At 49.1% G+C, this 18709-nt stretch overlaps 1 protein-coding gene across 1 annotated transcript in view; it reads left to right on the top strand.

The window, feature by feature from the left end:
- LOC119445113 (uncharacterized) overlaps positions 1 to 18709 on the top strand; it is a 53048-nt gene that overhangs the window by 22357 nt on the left and 11982 nt on the right. The window contains exons 5-7 of the mRNA XM_037709435.2: positions 2788 to 2940; positions 13234 to 13298; positions 13760 to 15409. Of these exons, the coding sequence (XP_037565363.1) occupies positions 2788 to 2940; positions 13234 to 13298; positions 13760 to 15409 (1868 nt within the window). The remainder of the gene's footprint in view (positions 1 to 2787; positions 2941 to 13233; positions 13299 to 13759; positions 15410 to 18709) is intronic.

The following is an 18709-nucleotide window of genomic DNA, read 5'->3' as shown; positions in this document are numbered from 1 at the left end:
GGGGGGGAATTTCACCCTCTCTTAAATGGCAAGGTCGCCGATTCTGCGTTGCGCCGGAACATGCGTGTACGTGCCAACGTCTCAGCCACGCTACCGTAGCCACGTGTAGAAAATTGCAGTGAACCCTTCTTTCTCCTTTATGCTTCTTCTACTTTCTAGTCACGTGTTGACCTTGCACGCTGCGGCTACCGCGCAGAGGGAAGCAGCGGCGCTGTCCCAGGCCGGCCAACGAAACTGCCCACGCCGGCAAACGCCCGCTTCCCGATAACGGTAGAAAACGAAACTTCGGGGAGCTGGCGCCGCGCCGGCTGGAGCAGTGGTGGCGGGTGCTCGCGATGACAGTTGAAAGTGAAGGAGCTACGAGGGAGGGTGAGAGGAGCCACCGAAGCGGTGGAGTTGCCGAGGCGAAATCTGCTGCCCTGCCGCCCTTCTCCCTCACATTCCACGGTCTCCGCGTGCGCCCTTCGCCGTGCTGTGCCTGCGCTGCCCGCTCCCTGAAGTTTCGTTTACTGCCGTTATCGTGAAGCGTGCGTTGGCCGGCGTTGGCAGTTTCGTGGCCCTCACTCGCTATGCGCGCCGTGATATTTCACGACTCGCACTCAAGATTCTGGTTCCAGCCTCGCTGGTTGTTCGTTCGCACCACGTGCCCTTCTCCTCCACTTCGTCTCTCTTCCTCGAGCACTCCTTGGGGCGCCCGTTTGAGGGGAGCGTTCGCCGTCTCCGCTGACTTCCCTACTCCCAGGCAGCTGCACTGTAACCGGTATTTCGTTTCCTGCAACTGCACTATAAGCGATACGTGTATACATGGAGTGCTATGGGAAAATTAACTGGAATCTGAAAAGACTGCACTATATCCGGTCCTGCACTATAAGCGGTTACGTTATAAGTGGTCTATACTGTACTTGGAAAATATCGACACTGGGGGGGGGGTTGTTGTGTAACCGACTGACCCCCCCCTCTGGTCGGAAGATCTCCCGGACTTCGTTTCTCTAAACTTGGCAGGTGTGCGGCATGCTCGGAGTCAAACTGAAAATGTTTGTGGCAACGACTGCGGAAAAAACCCCAGTTGCTGTCAACGCGATCATGGATGGCGACTACACAGTTATGAAGGCACATGGTAGGCGCGTATACAGAGTCTAAATAACTACTGTTTGCTGCAACCATTGTAGACGAAACCATTGTGACCATCGATGCGATCATAGACGGCGACTGCGCACTTAGGAAATCACGGCCCCAATGCGGTGATTTCAAATTATCCGATTTTCCGAGTGATGGTTGAATTAACGAGGTTTTACTGGTAATACTTCACTGTCAAAGCATGAGGAAACAAATATAAAGCACATAAAAGCACCAGTTGGGAAAAAATGGGCCAACCAGTACAGGACAACAAATTGATAGAGCTGAAAAAGGTGGCAATCCAGTTCAACAGGGACCGCCATGTTCCCCTGTGCAAAGCTCCCGTTACATGGGTTAGTGCTGAACGCTAAAATCTGAAAGTAGCATATGCATGGCTTATGTACTGAGCATGCACAGTGTTGATCATGCTGTGGTAAGTTGTTGCATTTCTGGCTCTACACTATACTGACACTCTCTAGTGGGATGGTTGCAAGTGAAGCACGTGCGTGGTACAAGAGGGGTCGTGTGGTACCGGACTCATAATGGCTGTGCTTGCTAGTAGTAGTAGTATATAGTTGCTGGCAACCTATAATGCACCGGTGAATACACTGCTGTCAAACTCTGAAGGTTTGTTTAGGTGTGCCTGCCAGTTCCCTCACTTTGGCAACTTCACACCCGAGGCTAACTTTTTCCAATATCGGTGTCCATTTAGAAACTGTTGAATACGGAGGCACTGAGGGCAGGTACTGTGCAGTTTTGTGAGCAGAGGGTGTACTGAATTCATAACGCTGAGTATAGATAACTTCTCAAGTTTTAGTAGTGCAGCACATAGGTGAGGCTGTGGCAGCAACAGCTTGTTGTACTTGAAGACTTTTCAAGACGTAAAGATGCTTTGTTGCAAGACCTAGAAGAGGGAAAATAGAGGGGAGATGGGAAAAAGAGAGCAGCGTGAAAGGACATTGTCTTAACATATGGGCATTGCGTTGAAATAAGGTGCCTCATTTAAGCCGTAACTGCATCTGAATCATGGTTTGGTGTAGACTTTTACTTTCGATCTTAACAAAAATCCAGATTGTCAGTGGAACTGTCAAGGTTGCTGCTTGGCTTGTACTTGTTTAGGCAGCTGTTTTGTGGCTTTATCAGTGTGGAATCTTAAAATTTTACCGTCGAACCACTGGCCAAGTTGTGCTACCAAGCTGTGTATAATTCTGTTGCATCATAATATTTAATGTCATTGCGGCTTATCATATTCTGTATACCAAATTCCGTTAGGGTCACTGATACGCTGGTCTACAAAATATTGCAGTTGCTGAAACACTGACAACTAATTGAAGGAGTAATACAGGTCTAATTGTACAGCATGTGAAAACTCTCACATACTCTTTTGGTCAGCTCAAAGAAGGTGCTTTTTAAGAGGGTCAGGAAAGTGGATTTGCTGTTTGTAATGGCTGGAAGTTTGTGTACTGTTTCATAGGGCAATTATTAAGGCACATCATGTGAAAAATAAGGTACTTTTTTTTTTTTCAGACTACTGTTGCACATGAATGTAACAAACTTTGCTTTATTGCAATTTTTAATCTGAGGAAATGGAAAGCGTCCTAGAGAAGGTGTCTCAAAAGTTGGTAGTGCAGCACTTCTCTCGATTTAACGAAGTCTTTGCACATCGCACAGGCACTTCGACAACACCGTCCACACGCCGCGAGAGCGACCGACGCCAAAGCAGCAGCGAGAAAAATGCATCGCTGTACCATTTGCCGGCACAGCACCTTCTTGTCACCCGCGCTGGGTGCGTTCCATTCGTGATCGAGGGGCGCTCGGACACATGTAAGCAGGGCTGACACGACAGCCGGACATAGCAGTACTCTACAGTAGAACCCCGTTGATAAGATTCTCAAGGAACGGCGGGGAAAAAGAAACGTAACAGCTAGGAAAATGTAACAGTGAGGAAGGCCGCAAATCGCCACAGCAACGTCCAAAACGGCTCTGAATGGTTGTGTCAGTGCAGTTATTAGGCATCTCGGTGCTCTCACTGGGACAGGGGAGGGCATGTGTATAATTAAGTGGGAAAGCTCCACTCGAAGGCCGAAAATTGGCCCAAAAAATTGTATTTGCAGTTTTGTCAATTTCCCCGTTTTGAAACCCGTTATTTCCATAAGATTCTGCGACCCGTCATTGTCATAAGATTTTATAAGATTTCCGAATAAAGGTGCGTTGAAATGTTTTTCCCTTGATTTCTCCAAACAATTTTGACACACTTCCTTTTTTTTTTTTTTTGAGGTAATAGCTTATATGTTCTTTCTATTTGAGCTATCGTAATAGTTCTTGTTTTTTTTACCTAAAAGATAAATGCATGGAGTGCGCTAAGCCCAATTTTACTGTAATACTTTTTCGAACTTCTTTTTTACGAGTCATGTTTCATATGTGTCATGTTGGCATTTTTTTTTTTTTCAGGCAACCTTGATGGTCTCTAACTCTAGTTCAAATTGACCTTTGGTTTATACCTTAGCACACACCTCAGACATGCTATATCATTTCTGTATCCTAACCACTATATCATTCTTTTTTTTTTTTTTTGTCTAGATGCTAATTTTTTTCCAAACAAAAGAACCCATTTTCGCTGGTAAATCGGAAATTGTTTGTCCTATGATAAATAATTACATCTTTGCAATCGCATATCAAAATACAGTAGAACCCCATTGATACGTTTTTCACGGGGCCGTAAAAATACGAAAAAAAAATGTAAGTTGGGAAATGCAAAAGCCGAGGAACAGGGAAAAATTGAGAAATGAGAGTAGGTGGTGAAAGGCACCATTTTATTTAAATTCTTACGTTTGAAAAAAAGTCGCCGAAAGCCGAAGCATCGATTGCGATGGCAAATCAGTAGACAGCTATACAAAGTAAGGGTAGTAGTTTCATCATCCGTATAAATTTTTAAACATTCACTTATTAGCTATATTACAGGGGTGGGACTTCTGCGCCAATTGCGCATTTTTGATACAGATGCAAATTCCTGCGCCAAACACAGAAGTGGCAGCCACGCGCACTGCCACTGCCGGCTGTTTTCACTGCGGTCGGAACAGCTAGGGCAGCTGTGTTTTGCATAGTTACTATAAATATAACCAACTCTGGAGGAAAAGCTGCCCATAGCGCCCATGTATTGAAATCGGGAACCGCAAGGGCGCTGCCATGTTGCTACCGTACTATGCAGGCGCAGACGGCGAATGCGATTCATTCGAGGCACGCGATCAACGCGTTCCTGAGCCTCCGTCAGTATGGTAACATCATCTAGTTAAGGCGCCTGCAAACGCAACCTTTTTGACGCCCTAAATCAGTATGGTAACATCATCTAGTTAAGGCGCCTGCAAACGCAACCTTTTTGACACCCCGAATTTTACTTCGAAATTTTCTAAAGAGGCATTTGATCTTTCTGAAAAGTGTACGGAATTAACTTCATACGTTGTCCGTGCTACGTGCAAGTGCTTGCTTTTGCGTAATATGTTGAATATCTTAGTGCTACAAAAATGAGTCGTAGCAACATGGCGGCGCCTATGCGTTTCCCACTTTTTTTTCGACCAGCTTTTCCTCTAGAGTTAGTATACCGACTCTAAGGTGTTTAGAGTGTACTAGAATACGGTTTAGTGGGCCGAGCGGCACAGCGCTCCAGAGCTGAGGTGCAAAACAACAAAAAGTTGGCCGAGAGCACTGCGAACGAACTAGTTATTTCGCAGGAAGCGGGCGGCCGTCTGTGTCCACAAGGCCGGTATAACATATAACTATTCCAATCTGTTTTTATGCCCACATGGGCGAGGCATGAGCCATTTTCACCTATGGCGAAGGGCTAATGGCAGATTTGGAATAAAATGTCACAGTATCGCCCAAAAGGCAAAGCATCGATTGCGATAGCAAATTAGTAGACAGTTATAAGAAGCAAGAATAGTAGTTTTATCGGCGGTATAAACTTGTAAACGTGTTCACTCACTATTAACAAGCACGGTGTCACGCGTGCACAAGCAAACATGTACACATCTCACTCGATTTCCCAGCGAGTTCCTGCGGTAAATGCTGGAGTGAGCAAGCGGCGGCAGCAGCGAGCGAATTCACGTTTGTGCTGCCACCCGCCGTGGTTGCCGAGTGACTATGGTGTTGGGCTGCTGAGCACGAGGTCGCGGGATCGAATCCGAGCCACGGCGGCCGCATTTCGATAGGGGCGAAATGCAAAAACACCTGTGTACTTGAGATTTAGGTGCACATTAAAGAACCCCAGGTGGTCCAAATTTCCGGAGTCCCCCACTACGGCGTGCCTCATAATCAGATCATGGTTTTGGCACGTAAAACCCCATGTTTTTAACCTTTGTGCTGCCTCGCTTCAACGCGAACCAAGCGGCAAAAAACAGCAGACACGAAGCTATCAGCACTTGCACAATGTCCCTATCGCAGATCGCTTTCAAGATAGGGCCCGCGTGGCCACGCCATACGCAGCAACCGCCGCAGTAGAACGACCCCTCTCCCCGGTGCCTAGCGCGCGATAGGAGCCGGTGTGCTTCGTCCCCGCTTTCTTCTATAGCACGCGTGAGATTTAGCCGTCATTGTTGGCTCACCCTCGTCGGCTCATCCTGACGCTTTTCACTTGCACATACAGTATATAGCGTGCGGCGATGATATAGCTCCTGGACTTTGTGTGGAACATCATGGCGACGCCAGAAATGCGCCTGGCGTGTCCATATAATTGCTATCGCAACAAAAACAGATTGGAATAGTTTTACATTATACCAGCACAGCGTTGATTGCGGCTCTCTTGGTCTGCGGTGACATATGGTGACACAGAAATTACGTTACAGCGTCGATTGGACCGCATAATTTGAGAGCATTTTCCGCGTAGGAGCACGAGTGTAGGCTCATGACAGATCCATTGTGCAACCGATGTTTCCGGCTTTACAGGAAAGCATGCTGCCGAGCCGCCGCTCGACCCACTCTTCCATATTCTAGTACGCTATAGCTACGAAGTGTGCTTCCATTACGAGCTTCCTGTTAGTTTATTCTGTGTTTCGTCGTGGTTTAGGAGTGCGCTGCCGTATTCCATTATTCCACCAAAATTCAGACTGGCCTGCTCCAAACTGCTTCAAATTGAAATTTTATCGGCTCCAAATTGCTCCAAAATGAAATTTAGTTTGCTCCAAGCTGCTCCAAAAGGCATTTTGACCTGCTCCAGAAATTGCGCCAAAATGACTTTGGACAGTCCCCACCCCTGATATTAACAAGCACGGTGTCAGCGCGCATAGGCAAACATCAACACATCACAGTCGATGAGCTCGGACACTCGCTATCAAAACGCTGGCGTGAGGAAGTGCCGCAGCAGCAACGAAGTGACCTTTGTGCTATTGTCTATCGCTTCGAGGCATACTAAGCACCGAGAACACATAACACGCACAAAGCTACAAGCCGCCGATGCACCTACACTGCCTAGACTCTGCCCCCAACGCATATCGCTTTCAAAATACGGCCTGCGCAGTACGCAGTTGATGCCAGAGTACAACGCCGTGCTGGTGTGCACTTTCTCCAAATCGCAGATCGCTTTCAAGAAACGGCTGCCGCCGCCGCAGTAACCCCCGTCCTCCCCCTCTTGTCTTGCAGCGCCACAGAAGCAACGCGCTTCCGCCCCGCCTTTCTCCTTCGCGCGTGCGCGATTGAGCCGCAATCGTTGGCTGACCCTTGCACAGTTTCACTCGCACATCAGCATACGAAGCCACGGCGACAGTGTTTTCGCCCTTGGAATTTATGTGGAACAACTATGCGCCAAAACGAATTTTAGGGCCCCAACACATCATAGTCGCCATCTTTGAATAGCAAATACGGATCTCAAAGGCCACGCTTTTACTGGCAGAAACCGAAAATGTGTCATAGGTGTTGCCCCCGGCACATTGGGCATCCAATCCCATCGTGAAGCCACCAAGCCAATTGGCTTGAAAAGTCAACATGGCCGCTCGGGCCGGCGCGGGGTGGCAGTTCGAAATGCATGATGCGGGAACGGTCCGACAGTTGCGATGCAACAGTGGAGTTACCAATGCATTGGGTCCGATGGAACCTATGCTGGGACTGGCTGAGAACGACGTAACAGCCAGGAAAATGCAGCACCCGGGAACAGAACAGCGAGGCTCTACTGTACACAAGCTGCGAAAATGTCTGATTGTGGCAGCGAGCGACCGCGTAGACTGGTAAACTCTCAGGACTCTCGTGGGAGAGGAAAAACTGACGCCTGATCTCTTAGCATAGCACTTTTAATCTCTTTCGGAACGCTAGCCCGTGCTGGAGCGTACCAGCCGCTTGTGCCTCATGTAGACGTGACCGTCTACGTAATTCCCATGCGACGCCGATGCTGCTGCCGCTACAGAGGGCTCCCCCCCTAGAGAGGAGGAAAGTTCGACGAACGATGAAAAGTCCACGTGACACGGCGTGTCTTGGCGTTGGTCTTGGGTGTCACGTACGGAGGCGGCGTGAAGGATGCAGCAGGGTTGCGTCGCACATTGGCGGGGCAGATGGCGCGAGTGCTGCAATGTAGGTGGGTTTGAGACGTTCCAGGGCAATTGTCTGATCGACCGTTGATATTCACGACAAAAGTCATCGGGCGATGCTCGAGCAGAAAATATGGCCCGGAGTAGTGCGGCTGCAAAGGCTTCCGCACAGCAGTTACGCACGAAAATGTGGGTAGCAGAGGTGAGTGCGGGAGAAATGTATGGAGACCTTGCTTCTTGTCCAACATGTCGTTCTGAGTTGCTTGAGTAGCTCGTTGAAGAGTGCCGAGTCAAACTGCCGACCGCGATCGTTGACTATTGTGGATGGGCAGCCGAACCTTGCAATCCATGTAGACACGAAAGCTGCTGCAACAGTGGGCGCTGAGATGTCGGATATTGGTGTAGCTTCTGGCCACCGTGTATAGCGGTCGATGCATGTCAGTAGGTAACAGTAACCTTTCAAAGGTGCGAGAGGGCCGATGAGGTCTAGGTGTACGGTCGTACCATCTGGAGACGACGGACGTACCATATGGAGTCACGACATCCTCCAATTTCAGGGACTTTGACAAATTCCGTAGTGTACGAAGTTCGGTGTCGTCACGCTGTTGACTGGTGAGTAAGTTGACATCGATGATGAAAGGCTCCGACGTCAGCGTGGAAACGGCATTGACGCGACTCCGAACGTCGGCTGGAACGTTGTCGGTGCCCCTGATGTGGCGGAACGTTGTTGTAAACTCGGAGATGTAGGAAAGGTGTCGACTCTCGCGGGGGAGTAACAGGACGCTGAACGGTTCATCGCGTGCACAAGGGGCTTGTGGTCTGTCAAGACAGTAAGTGCACGGCCTTCTAGGAAATGGCGAAATCTGATAACCAGGTAAACAGCGAGTAATTCACGGCCGAACACGCTGTAGCGGGACTGCGCCAGCTTGAATTTCTTGGAGAGAAAGGCGAGTGGATACCACGCACTGTCGATGAATTGCTGCAGAATGGCACCAACGGCAGTGTTTGAAGCGTCGGTCATGATGGCAGTGGGTGCATCTGGCTTTGAGTGTCTTAAGCAGCGTGGTGTTGGGGAGGGCAGACTTGACTCTTGTGAAAGTGTCGGTGGCCTCTTCATTCACTGAAGCACTTGTTTACGTTTGTTCACCAGCAAGAGCGTCTAGCAGAGCCATAAGTCGTGTGCAATCGGGGATGAATCGGCGGTAGAAATTGACGAATCCGAGAAATCGGCGAAAGCTTAGCGAGTGTGGTCGGTCGGGGAAGGCCTTTGATCACGTGAATCTTGGACGGCAGAGGTCAAATGCCGTTAGCGTCGACATATGACCGAGGAACTCTAGTTCAGGTTGACTGAATTCGCTCTTGGCGGCGTTTATGACAATTCCTTTACTGGCAAGATGTGAAAACAACTGCAAGTGGTGAAGATTTTCTTCTGCGGAAGACCTTGCGATGAGAATGTCGTCAGTGTATGCAAAAACGAAAGGCTGGCCTCGGGTGATGGAATCGATGAAACGCTGAAAGGAATGTCCCGCGTTCCGTAAGCCGAAAGGCATGCAGAGAAATTCAGAAAGACCGAAGGGTGTGGTGATGGTGGTCTTAGAAATGTCTTCTTCAGCGACCGGTAGTTGATAGGCGCGAACGAGATCGACCTTAGAAAAGATTTTCGCACTGTGCAATGCTACCGTGAAGTCCTGAATGTTCGGGAGAGGGCAGCGATCAGGAACTGTAACGTTTAGTGCCCGGTAATCACCGCATGGGTGCCAGTCTCCAGTCTTCTTAGGCACCATGTGAAGTGGTGATGCCCAATTACTGGAGGAAGGGCGGATGCCAAGTTGCAGCATGTGTTCGAACCCTGCACTAGCAATCGTGAATTTCTCCGGGGACGAACGCTGGGGTCGGAAATAGACTGGTGGGCTGGAGGTGACGATGTGATGGCACACGTCATGTTGCACCGGTTGCGTCCAGTCAGGCAGGCATGTCAAGTTGGGGAAACTCGCGTAGGAACGCGGTGAAAGGTTCGTCTAACATGGCAGAAATAGGTGCAATCGGCGATGTGCCTGAAGGGACGCTGGGAACGGATAGCTGGGTCACGGAGTCGATGAGACGGCGTTGTTGGACGTCGACAAGGAGTCCATAGTTGTACAAGAAGTCTGCAACCAGGGAAATCCAGCGGAACGCTCGTCGAAAGCCAAGGTTTAGCATAACGGATCGTGACGAGAAAACTGGAATCCTGGTGCCTTTGACAGCTTGCAAAAACGACACGGGTGTCGCTTTTCGGTCGGAGTGGTGGGCGGGGAGAATGCTGACGTCAGCTCCTGTATCGACTAAGAACCGTTGTCCCGTAACTCTGTCCGTTACGCAGAATAGGTGGCTTGTGTGTTGGGCCAGACGATTTGTCGCCGGCCTGTTTCCCTGCCAAGCGCAGGAACGCTGACAGTGAGGAGCGTCGTTTCCAAAACGGCGGTGGTAGTAGTAAATGCCAGATGTAGGTGCTGTTTCATTGCAGGTGCTCGTGCGTCTTGATTGCTATGGCTGCGTGGGCGACGAGATGACATGCGGCGATGTTCTGCTGAACAGATGATGCGTCCAGGCGCTCACACAAGGAGTCGAGCGGAGATTGCGCTGCTGAAGAGCAGGGAAGGGTTTGCAGGGCAGGTTGTATTGTCACCTGGAGACGATGTTGTGGCTGCGATGGTTGGGGTGGCTATTTCCATGACTTTGTCAGCCAAAGCTGCAAGTCCGGTAAGAACTATGGTGGAAACTGTCGCCAGGACCATCTGCACGTTAGCCGGGAGTCATTGCAAAAACAATTCGCGCAACAGCACGTCTTCGATGGATCTCTCATTGTTTCCGAGCAGCTGCCTCATTCGGCAAAGAAGTTGACTAGGGCATCGGTTGCCGAGTTCTTCAGCGAACAGAAGCTGCTGGTGCGAGACGGCTGTGAAGTTGCTTTGCGCTGTAACAGGGCTGCCTTGAGATTGTCATAAGTGGCGGTAGACAATGGGGCGGTTCAACAAATCTGCTACTTCGTCAATGGCGGTGGGCAAGAGTGGTGCAACGGTGTAATGAAACTTTGAGGCTTGAGAGCAGATACCAGCGACTTGAAATTGCGATTCGGCCTGAAGAAACCACGCCGAGGGATGCTGGTCCCAGTACTGTGGGAGGCAGACGGCGATGGCCGAACAGGAGGGCTCACCGCGTTTGTCGGAAGGGTTCTGGCCTTGAGCTCCTGTAGCATTGTTCTGGTCCATGGTCGTCTCTACCACAGGAGCGTATGGCAGTATCACATCCGGGTCACCAAACTGTGGCAACAAGCGACCATGTAGACCGGTAATGTCTCGGACTCTCCTGGGAGAGGAAAAACCGACACCCGATCTCGTGGCGTAGCATTTTCAATCTTTTGGAACGCTAGCCCGTGCCGGAGCGTGCCAGCCGCTCGTGCCTGTGTAGACACGAGCGTCTACATAATTCTCATGCGACGCCGATGCTGCTGCCGCTACATGATCTATCGGTAAATAAAAAGTTCTTTCAAGTGTACCCTCGCACTTTAAGAGACGTATAACACGACTCTGTTGCGACGAAGCTGACTGAAGAGAACCGGCAATTAAGCAATGCATGTCCAGAATAAATGTAGCCCTGTGATCGGAGGATTTGGCCCAGTGTGAGTGTTTCCCGGTAGGTTTCAACTGATGCGCACTTCCTCGGGTGCTTCACCAACAGCTCGGTGCATGTGTCCTCCCATATGTTCGTGCAGCACCTGGCTTGTGCAACGTAAAACACATCTTTATCGTCTTTGTAGCAACTTTTGTGAACGAACTTTTTCTGCACCGCTAAATTTGTGACTGTACCAGCAAACCGCAGTGTTAAATGTGGGAACATTACAGAATGGCAACGGATCAAGTGTGAACATAGTACAGTCGAACCCGTTATAACGATCTATCGATTGTAACGACCACATTTCAGTGCATTTACGATTTTCCGACCCTCCCTATGGAAACTGCTTCCAGATATGTACATATAACGGAACCTTTTTAAATTGCTGTACTGCTATAATTGCCTCGTACCCGGTTACGGTAAAAAGAGTGTTCAAGCGAAGTGCCAAAGCAAGGAAGCGCGCACCCAGCTCCAATCCAACTGCGACAATGATACGGCCTTCAAGATAAGCGAGCGACCGCCTTGTGCGGATTTGGGAAGCCACCAAGAAGGTCATGTGTTTTCAAGGCGCGTGGAGGCATGCCGCGTACAGCACAGCATGGCACAGGGTGTGTGCTGGTGCGATATCGGATGCCACAATGGTGTTCCTCTCGTTTTTGCGCAGTTGTCCGTGCGGCATCATGTGCAGTACGCCTGTTTCACTGGTTTGGAATGACCATCTGTCTTTCCACCATGGCAACAAAGGCCGCTCAAGCGTTTTTGTCAACGTCACCCGAGTTGGCGAGAACGCTGCACCAGCGCTGCCGCGACACTATGTTGCAAAGGGTCGGAGGTTGCTACAGAGTTATCAGGAAATCATGGTTCGGGGGGCGCTTTGTTTACATGTTTGCCAATTGCTGATAATGGTTCGCGGTGACATTTTACCTTTCGAATATTGCATTTTTTTTTTTCGCCGTAAGCGATATAGGTAACATATTTTACAGTTCCTGTGTGGCTAACGTGCAGTCGTAATGCTAAGACCATGATGTCCGAGACCTTCGCAGAATGGCGGCATGCCGCAGAGGTTTCTGAAATTTATGCATCTGGCCAAGTAGAACACTCCGCTCTCATGTGCAGAATAGTCGTGTCCTGCTGGTATAGATCACAAGCACTCGAATAAAAAAAAAAAGGCCGGCGTCGCTTGCAGTTTCAAAATAAGTGATCAGAACCGGGTGCCATTTTGAAAGAGCTACACGACGCTGCATTTCGTTCTTTAGATGGACGTTTCTAATGGAAGTTTGCAGCTAGGTGCGGGAACACACCGGGAACAAAAATGATGCGTAGTAGAAAACTACATGCGGCGCACATTTTCACAAACAATTCGTATGTGTTGGTACTGTTATGAAAAAGTTTTATGCGGCTGGCATGTTTTCGTGTATTTGTCTTGCATCAGCATTAGCTAGGAGAGGAAAAGTTTCTCAGCAGGGACTCAATGGTAGGAGTGTTCAGCTGCTGAACACGATGTCGAGGGTTTCAGTTTCCGAGACCACAGTGGTCGCACCTCAATGGAGGCAGAATGTGACACGGCTCATTACTGTGCTTTTGATGCTCTTTAAAGAACCCAAGATGGTCAAGAATAATCATCAGCCCTTGTCTATGGCACATCTCATATATTCTCTGCTTCTTTAGGATGTTAAAAATAGAAGCGAAACAAATACTTCTGGAACAGCTGGCCAGACAATGCCTTGTGATTTGTGCGATGCAAAGAATTTGGCCTGCATGGACTTAAGGCAGCAAGTATTGCTAGTTATCGGAAATTTCTCAAGTGAGGCGCTAGTGGCAACTAGCTTTCATTTTTGCGATTCTGTGAATTGTGGACAGCGCAGTAGGGACACGATCTCTGTCGTCTTTGCATGCTCATTGGGAGCTGCTACGCAGCCACATGTATGCCGATGGTTTGCATGCTGCATTTTTGCAGGCTAATGACTGTTGTGTTGCTTCGTCTAAACCAGTGGCCTTGGCAATTGGGTATCTTGGCACACTGTAAGCACCGAAGGCCTTATATTTGCGCTTTAGCAGCGTTGCTTTTGTTTATGCCTCTCTAGCACTGTGCTATACAGGTAGTGTGAATGTTTGTGCCATTGGTGCTTGCATGTATTTACTGACATGGTAATTCGACACTTGTACACATCCTAACCAGCAAGGCTTTGGTGCAGGCAAAATTATGTGCACTTAGAATCGGTAGACGTGTTCTATATGAAGAAGCTTTTGGCTCCAAGTTCGACTTTGCTAAATCAGTTTGGCTGTAGTATTTGCATTGGCATCTGCTCTTTGATGTGGGACCATCTGTAAAACGGGTTTCTTAAGGTTCATTTCCTTGTGTGAAGCTGGTTAATGGCAGTCAATGCTGATGCCATAACAATACAAATCACAATAAATGTTGTTTTCTGACAGGGTTGCCACTTACCTTCATTCTGTGCATTGTTTTCCTTGTGCTTGTGCAGGTGACACAGGAACTGTGACTGCCATAGCACAGAGCCGCATCCGTGACGGTGAACTTCACAGCAACAATGGCTCATACTCTGCACGTAAAAGCAAGAGGTCTCGCAACCATGTGGATCCTACCGTGATGGCCGAACAAATGACGGGCCACCGCGGCAGCGACTCCATTGACACGCTGCTGGCTTACATCTACTCGGATGACAAGAGTGGAGCACCGAACAGCTCAAACAACGGAGGCAACAGTATGAGCACGGAGAACCGCAAGGGCAAGAACATGCGCAAAGGTGCCACCTCGTCTTCGTCAAACTCCAGCGGCGCCAAGAACTCCCTGTCGAGTCCGCCACCGGGCCAGGCCGACGAAAAAGAGGTGGTGCATGAGGGCTTGTCGGAGGACGTCATCAACAACAACTTCGACTCGTCACATCGACGAGCTGTCTTTGAGGACGCTCCACTTTGCGGCGGTGGAAGTGGCGGCAGCCCCAACGAGAAGGAGCGCTCCTTCTCGCCGAGCTTTTACTCGGACTACGGCACTGAGACAGAGCTCACTGGGAGCTACAGGGTGGACCTGTCATCCTACTCGGACGTCGACCAGATCCAGGAGTCTGAGTTCAGGCTAGTCACAAAGAAGCAGCGGCGGAGAGCTCAGCTCAAGAAGGCAGCGACGACAGTGTACGAGGGCTTCCACAGGCCTCTCGGCGGAGGAGGGGGCACTGCGATGGAATTTGGCAGCTCGCAGGGAACCGCCATCACTTCTGCAACTGGCAATGGACCAGTTGAGGACTCAACTGTGCGGAGACCTGGCGTGCACTCTCTGGAGAGCCTGTCTCAACCACAACAGCAGCAGTTGCAGCAACAACGCAATAGCGTTGGCGCAGCAAGCATCCGGCAAGAGCCCCCCGCCACGGTGGCGGGGGGCGGCCGCCAGCACAACTACACGGGCTCGGCGCCGCCTTCCGAGCCGTCTTCTCCAGAGAACTCTGACCTGGACAGTGTCCACTCGCTGCCAGTGAGCAGTGGCAGTGGCGTGGCTGCCACCACGGTCTTGCAAACGTCGTACGCTGACATTGCACGCATGTCTTGCCGGCAGGGCCGCGGTGGGACTAGTAGTAATGGTGGTGGTGGGGGAGGTGGTGCCGCTGCAGCGAATTTGTCGGCGGGGGCAGAGAACCCAGCAGCTGTAGTAGTGCCTTTGCAACAAACGGCAGTTCGGCCGACTAGTCAAGGAACAGAGGCTCTGGCGGTGGCTATGACGAGCGCAGTGGCGCCCACGGCAGGTGGCCTGGCCACCATGACTGTGAGCGCTGGCAGTGCGCGCGAGAATGTTTCGTCGTCCTCCACGGAGTGTTATCAGAGTGGCGAGGGTGACAGGTCAAGCAGCCCTGCGGTTGTGCTCCTGGACGACATTGGTGGCACGCCACCCACGACACTGGGCGAGATAACTTTTGGTTTTGATGTGAACGAGCAGCTAGTGCAAATGAGTCTGAACAGTCAGTTCCAATGTGTGCCTTCGGGGGGAACTCTTGGGGAAGGGGGAGAGCCTGCGGCCACAGCTCCTGCTGCCGCTGCTGTCATGGCGCCTCCTCGCTTTGACGGGCGGCCCGAAGAGCTGGGCAGGTTTAACCACAGGGACGTGGTGGACTTCCTGGACTGGGGTGAGTACTTCTCGGGCCTTACTTGTTGGTTCCTCTTGCATTTACACGTGCCGTAGTAGAAAGCCGTGCAACACCCAAGCACAGCTGAAACACAAACTTTACTGTGGTGACTGACTGTGGTAGAATCTGTGATAGGATCTCACCTGATACGAATTTTGGGATGTTGCTAATTTTCCAAAAGTCCCAGTCCAAGCCCAAAAAGCTTACAACATGCTAAATTTCTAATGTTGCGAACAGATTTTTGCGCCGTGGCAGATGATGCAAACAATCGAGTCGTGGTGCCATACCCAGCACAGGAGACGAAGGAGGGCTTGGCACGCCAGTGGTGCCAGACACTGGCTGTTGTCAGGCTGGCAGAGCAGCCATGCCGATACACTGGTTGCATTCCTGTTGCAAGGGCAACCTAAATCACTCTGCCTCGACTCCACCAGCATCTCCTTCGCCCCCCTAAAAACAAAAAAAAACAAGAAAAGAAAATTTTCGCTTTATGCAGTATCATGCAAATTACCGGCCATTTTCAAACACTTTGCGAGGAGCAGGTAATCACACGCATGCCAGTCTTTACACGCAGGCCAATCACACACCGTCGGCAATATCAGGACATTCGCTTCCATGGGTAGCCTTGTCTCCGTATTTATTCCCCACCTTCCGTCGCTGCCTGATAATTCCAAAGTTTTTCTGCCTTTGCACCAGTCAGATCGCACAATACGAAGTAGCTTTGCCGCCTCAAAGAAAACATTCTTTTAGCTTGCACAAATCGTGTCCTTATTACCATTAGGCAGTAGGGAGGATGCAGCAACGAAAGAAACTCGAGATTAACAGGCAGATCTTGAAATGTTGGCCACGTAACTCAAAACAAGTGTGCGAGTGATTCAGATTTGTGTTAGCCAATAGGAGCGCTCACTGTATGCCACGTGACTGCCGTAATGAATCGCAGAGCTGGTTTTCCCTTTTCGTGCTCACTATTATTTCTGCATGGAAAAATACAACGCTATGGCTGTCTGAATCTTTGATCTTTCGTGTTTACGGCGATACCAAGATGGCAGTGTTGCGTCAACGGAAAGCTGTGCTTGCGCAATCGGCTGTGCAATGGCATCTCCCGAAGCATATTTTCTTCCCAATTTATAAGGCAACACACAAAAAAGTGCAATTTTCTCATTCTGCTACGTATTTCTTCCCAATATTTCGCCCTGAAATAAAGGAAGGTCTTAGGATTGCGGGAAAATGTTTAAAAATCGGAAAGTTTGAGCACTCTTGAGTGGAAATGTTTCCTCCCTTTCACAATTTTTTAAACCTTTTTGGGTGATACGAATTTTTCAGCAATCCCGAGAGGTTCTCATCGAAATTCTCTTGTATAGTCATGACAGGTGAAGAATGCAGCTGCAAGTGCCTCTCAAAGGAAGCATATGCATTCATGTTCCAGTGAATTACCTCATTTGTATTTCCCCTTCCCTGTCCTTTGTCTCTGTCCCTGCCTTCCTGGGGTGCTTGCACAAAAGTCGTTGCTCTGGTGGTGGAAGCATTTTGTGCATCGAGTTTAAGCGATAGGTTCATGGAAGGGATCAGTTCATTCAGCCTCTCCTGGTAAACCTCGACAGCGGTGCACACCCAGACATAAAGGAGAGGTATTGGCGAGGAGGTACATTGAAAAGGGGAATAAAAGGATTTTCACTGACCTTGTGCCCAAATAACCTGTTTATACATTGGTGAGTTTTCTCCTTAGTCTCTAGACTTTTTGAGAGTTTGGCTGCGCATGGGTGCATTGTGCTCACTGTTGCTGAACTGATCCCAGCGAATGCCAGCCATGGCGGCTGCATTTCAATGGGGGCGAAATGCGAAAACACCCGTGTACTTGGATTTAGGTGCATGTTAAAGAACCCCAGGTGGTCCAAATTTCCGGAGTCCCCCGCTACGGCATGCCTCGTAATCAGATCGTGGTTCTGGCACGTAAAACCCCATTATTTCATTTTTTTTTTCTTGGAAATAACACATGACCAAATAAATTCTTGGTCTAATTCTTTATATCCAATAATTTGTTAGTCAAACATCGATATAATGATTGCGGATATAAAACGTAAATATAAATTTTCTTGCAGATATCGGCAAGTAATGAATATATGCTTATAATGAATATCATATAACAAAGATATTCTAATGTCACATGAGACTTTGTTATAATGAATTTGACTGTACCCATGTTTGTTGTATGGAAATTTCCAGGTGTAGTATACAGTCAGGGCTCCATGTCAAATGCCACTGTTGTATACTTTGTTGAAATTCTTGGTTTGTCTGTAGGCTTTTCACCTTAGTCGTCTTCATTGTCCTCCACTAACTTCTCATCCCAGACGACTTTGTCAATTCCTGTCAGATTATGCTGTCAGCTGCTACACCTGCTGCTGTGTTGCAGCAAGCATTGTATTAGTTTTGCGGTCCTTGGAGATTTTTATCATCGGATGTGGAGGACTACCATAGCTGCGAAAAAATCCAGACCCTCCCACACAGTGTATGTTGTGATGTCAAGTGGCACTTCTTGTGTGCATGTGCATTCATTGTAAGCCATCATATTCACTGTCAGGCTAGCCTAAGTTCCTCCATTATAGAGAATTAGTTGTGCAGTAGAGTTTCATTAATTTGACTGTGGTTAATTGGATCCCGACCAAAGGTCCAAGCCGGCACCCATGCATTTTTATGGGCCCGAACTTTCGTTATTTCGATCGTGAAATTGGCCTTCGCCGGTAAATTCAAACTTGACCAGTCAAGCACGCACGCACCTGACCCCTAAATTGACCCCGATAGTGGCCCCTTTAGTGGCAGTGTCCGTCCTGCCGGAGCTTAGGGGACAGTGAATGCACTGAACACCCATCGTATCTCAAACTCCTATTTTCAGCCCGCCAAGGAAGATTTTCAAGCAGTAACTGTAGTCCACAATGCCTGATTACGGTATTTGCCTGATGAATTATTGAAAAATGCTTACCCCCCCCCCCCCCTCATTTTTTTTTTTAAAGGAAATTGGGCCGAAAATTGCCTGCAGGGTGCAATTGGGCATGAAACCAAAACCACCTTCACAACGGTCATATGCTTTAGCGCTTAACATGGTCGTACTGCGGTGGAGTTGAATTTAAAAACTGGAGGGCGAAACTGACTTAGGAATGCCTTTGTGCAGCAATTTTTCTGGCTATAAAAATTGGGTCTCGTTAGATTTCTACTTTGTTTAGGAGCTTTATAGTCGTTCCTACGTTAGTTTTCTACTTTGCATACATAGAAAGTTGGTGTGAATTTTAATTTGGGGACATACTAGAA

Source organism: Dermacentor silvarum, chromosome 3 (assembly GCF_013339745.2).
Source record: "Dermacentor silvarum isolate Dsil-2018 chromosome 3, BIME_Dsil_1.4, whole genome shotgun sequence".
Classification (NCBI taxonomy): Eukaryota; Metazoa; Arthropoda; class Arachnida; order Ixodida; family Ixodidae; genus Dermacentor; species Dermacentor silvarum.
The sequence above is the reverse complement of the archived record's forward strand: the minus strand, read 5'-3'. Positions and strand labels throughout refer to the sequence as shown.